The following is a 4,338-nucleotide window of genomic DNA, read 5'->3' on the forward strand; positions in this document are numbered from 1 at the left end:
TTTTCTCTACTACATTCATGCAGGTGCCTCCCTCAACCCTGGCCCGCTGGCCACACACACACACACACACACACGCACGCAGACACACGCACACACAGCTCCAGAGTTTAAATGTGTTCTGGTAAGTGGCCTGCAGAGCCTGAAAGAGCATCCCTGAATCTTGCTACTTATTCCCAAGCGAGAAGCTGACTGGCCCCACCAGAGCCAGACGCTCACCTCTCATCCCTTCAGCTCCTATCGGAGGGTTAGGGGGGAACAAATTCTCAGAAGACGGGAGAATCTGGGATGAGCAGTCAGCCTGACCAAGAGGTTTCTGCTCCTCATAACTCTATGAGGCCGGAAATTCAGTTCACAGGCCCTGGGCAGGAAGTGACAAAGCCACAGCTTGAACCTGGGTCTGTGTGACACCGAAGTTCAAGTCCGCTGCACTATCCACCTAGTCACCACCTGCTAAGTCCAGCCCACAGCTGCCATCCCAGACCCAAGCAGGTCTCTGGCCCATTGGGAGGCATTTATCAAAATCAGCCCAGTATGCGGGAAACGAGGATCCCAGCTTTGTGGGGTCACTGGCTGGAAGGGAAGATGATTTCTGGAAACCAGGGAAGGCTCCTCCAAGCCCCTGGGTCTGAGGCTGTCAGGTTCACACTGCAGGTGCTCAGGGTGCGAGAGGAGGCTCAGGCATCTAGAACTCCTCGAGAGAAGTTTTCACCTCTCTTCTGCACCCAGAGCTCAAAGTGCCTGCCTGCCCTTGGGATTCTAGCTGCTCTTCTCAGCTCGTGGCAGCTACGTCAGAGGGGCCTCGCAGAAGGTGAGGTGGGGAGCGGAGCTGACGGGCTCCTTCCGCTCTGGAGGCCTTCCTGCAGGCACTTCTCAGCCTAACCGTCCTTTCCCACGGAAGTCTCTGGGCATCGCAGTGGCCTGGAGGGCCCCAATTCGGCTTTGAGGGGACTTTGCCCACCCATAGTGGGTGGCTGTCCTGCAGGAGTTTCTTCATCGGGGTCCCTTGTTGAGACAGAAAGTGGATGTGGGTGTTGTGTCTCTCCCGCTGCCCCAGAGCTGCCCCAGGCCTGAGGTGAGGCCTGTGCGGAAACACACATTTGCCCCAGGAGACAGGTTCCCCATCCTAGCTTTCGGTCTCTGCATGTTTTATCTTCTCTGCTCACCACTCAGTACAGGTTGTTGCATGACTCAGGAGAAGGTTCCACCAAGCCACTTCCCCTAAGAAGTGTCACAAAGACCTTGTGCCTTTAGGTAGAGACTGGGTGGCACCATCCTAGCTCAGAAGTCTGTCCCAAAGACGGTGCCACACGGCGAGGGAAGCATCCCTTTTCCAAAACCCCTTCTCTGACTTTTTAGTGATAAAGGGAGTGGTTGCCCAAAACTTTAGGACTTACGCATTTGGGACTGCTGTCCTGCTAGGGTGAACGGGGTGGCTCAGTGTGAACCCCCAAGGACCGCCCCGGCCCTGACACTCCTTCCAGAACTATCAGACTCAGGCGCTCAGGATGAGGTTACCAACCAAGGTTATTATGGCATGTGCCCCAAGGTGGCTGAAAGGGCTCATTCAAGTTCTGGATTTCCCAGCAGTCTGGCTCTGCCAGCATCGACACCTTGGTGAGGTAGCCTCCATACCTAATGGGCCACCACTGCCCAGGGAGGAGGTGCCAGGGCCACATCAGACACCCCTTCCTCCCCCAGGTCACTCCATGATGTCCATGGAGGATAGGCCTCTGGGCTCCAACAATCCGGGACTAATCTTTGAGGGAATTGACAGGGACCTGTTTGAGCGGCATGACCACTTCGGTGCCTGTCTCCATGGTGGTCCGGGAGCATTTCCGGCTGCTGCGCATACTGTAGAACTTCTCCGTGAGGTGCTTACGGAACTTCTTGGTGAGGAAGCAGTAGATGATGGGGTCTAAGACACAGTTGGTACTAAGGAGGCAGAGAGTGACCTGATGTGCATCATTAATAGCCTGGTGGAAGTTGCTGTTCTGGAAGCCCAGCTCAGCCAGGGTCCAGGGCAGCTGTACAATGTGGTGGGGCACAAAGCAGATGATGAACACAGCCAGGACCGTGCAGACCATCCAGAGTGCCCGGCACTTGACCTCCGCACTGCGCTGCATCTGCACCGGCTGTGTGAGCAGCGTGACGATGATGACCAGGTTGCAAACGAGGATGATGAGGAAGACGAGGAAGAAGCTGAACACGAGGAAGACGTGTATGATGAGGACCGGGATGCTGCCCTTCTTGTAGTGCTCAAAGCAGCGTGTGATGTTGCCCGAGCCAGTCTTGTTGGGCACTGTGTTGGTGGAGTCCAGGATGAAGAAGTAGGATGCAGCGGCCACAATGGCCACCCAGATGATCAGGGACAAAAGGATGCCACGCTTGCGGGTGGTGACCTGAACGGTCTTGATGGGCTGTGTTACAGCCTGGAAGCGGTTATAAGTGATGACGGCCAAAAAGGCCACTGAGCAGTAGGTGTTAATGAAGAAGAAGCAGCCAGCCAGGTTGCACAGGAATTCAGGAAGAATCCAGTTGCCCTCGTTGTAGTAGTAGATGATCCACAGGGGCAGGGTGACCAGGAAGAGCAGGTCAGCCATGGTGAGGTTCACCATGAAGATCTTTATCTCATTGAATTTCTTGGAAGGGTACAGGCGGGCAAAGACCCACAGCACATAGCTGTTGGCGAGGACCCCCAACACAAAGATGATGCTGTAAAAAATTGGGAAGAGGGTGTATCGGAACTCAGAATCCACACGAGAGGAATCATTTGCCTCCATCACTGTGGGCTGGAATGGGCAGCTGGTCATAGGATCCTACCTGTGCCTGGAAGACCACACAGAAATTCTGGTTAATGAAGGGCTAACAAGGGACTATCTTATTTACTCAGTTCCAAGACTCCCATTTTGCACATTTTAAACACTCTAAAGTTGATGGCATTTTCCAATTAATTGGCAATTTTTTTCTTCCTACATAAAATAATGGTGTGTTTTTTAAATGAATGGCCTCTGACAGTCAATAAAATCAGTGGCAATTCAGTTTCTTTTCTCTTGTTCCATTTAAAAATATACTTTTTTATTCTTTAGCTTGTTTTGACTTAGAGTTTTAGATAATCTATTCCTGGTGATGAAACAGATGGAAATTTAAATTTTTTTAAAAATTTAACTTCTACGGCTTTTAATTTCTGACAAAATTTGAATATTTTTCTATTGATGAAATTTGAGATAAAAATTTTGATGGTAAAATGTCTTATGTTAAAAAATAATTCACATGCTCATACAAAATCTAGAAAATACACAGATGTATATTAGAGTCACCCAGAGAATGAAATAGTAGCTATATATTAGAAAGGATGAGTTAGATCTGATTGTACTGCCATGTAAAGTTGTCCCTGGATAATATTGTTAAGTAAAACAAAACAAAACAAAAAAGTTGGTATGACCCCGTTATATACTTGTATATGATATAGAAAATGATCTAGAAGGATACCCCTCAAAGCGATGACAGTGGTGAAACCTCTGGGAAGGTGAGGTGGGCTTGGTTGGAAGTATAATTACTTTACATTTTTTTTTGTTTGTTTAAACTTTTTAGGAGTGTGCATTGCTTTAGTAATTTAAAATTTTTAAGTATAATTTTAAAAGAAAAGTATATAGTGGAGAAGCCCAATAGACAACACTTTAACCGAGTAAACAAGAGTAGCCTCATCATTAGTAAGACATGTCAACATCATGTACCCCTGGTACGATGTACTGACAAGGACACAACACCACTTCTGTGGTATTCTTGCCAAAAATGCATAATCTCAATTTAGCCATGAGAAAACATCAGACAAAGCCAAATCGTGCAACGTTCTACAAAATGACTGATCAATAGTGTCAAGGTCACGAAAGACAAGGAAAGACTGAGGAACTATCATAGATCAGAGGATATAAAGGAGACATAGGACAACTAAGTGCAAAGTAGGATCCTGGATTGTACCCGGGAACAGAAATATTGTTAGGGGAAAACTGGTGAAGTTCAAATAAGGTCTATAATTTAGATAATACTGTATCCATGTTCATTTCCTGGTTTTGATCATTGTACTATGGTTTTATAAATTGAGAATGTTGGGTGAAGGGCATATAATGAACTCTTTGTACTATCTTGCAACTTTTCTGAAGGCCTAAAATTATTTCAAAACAAAAAGGTGTTTGTTTGTTTGTTTTAAGTATGGCTGACCCTTGAACAACACAGGTTTGAACTGTGTGGGTCCACTTATACATGGATTTTTTTTTGATTAATACAATACAATTAATATAATACAGTACAAAAATACAATACTACACGACCCATGGTTGG

At 47.2% G+C, this 4,338-nt stretch overlaps 1 protein-coding gene across 1 annotated transcript; it reads right to left on the reverse strand.

Annotated features, from left to right (window-relative positions):
- Window positions 1-1,751: 1,751 nt before the first annotated feature.
- Window positions 1,752-2,810, reverse strand: PTAFR (platelet activating factor receptor). The gene has a single exon (XM_068537828.1). The coding sequence runs from the start codon at window positions 2,808-2,810 to the stop codon at window positions 1,752-1,754; it is 1,059 nt and encodes a 352-aa protein (XP_068393929.1).
- Window positions 2,811-4,338: the final 1,528 nt, after the last annotated feature.

This window comes from Eschrichtius robustus, chromosome 3 (assembly GCF_028021215.1).
Source record: "Eschrichtius robustus isolate mEscRob2 chromosome 3, mEscRob2.pri, whole genome shotgun sequence".
Classification (NCBI taxonomy): Eukaryota; Metazoa; Chordata; class Mammalia; order Artiodactyla; family Eschrichtiidae; genus Eschrichtius; species Eschrichtius robustus.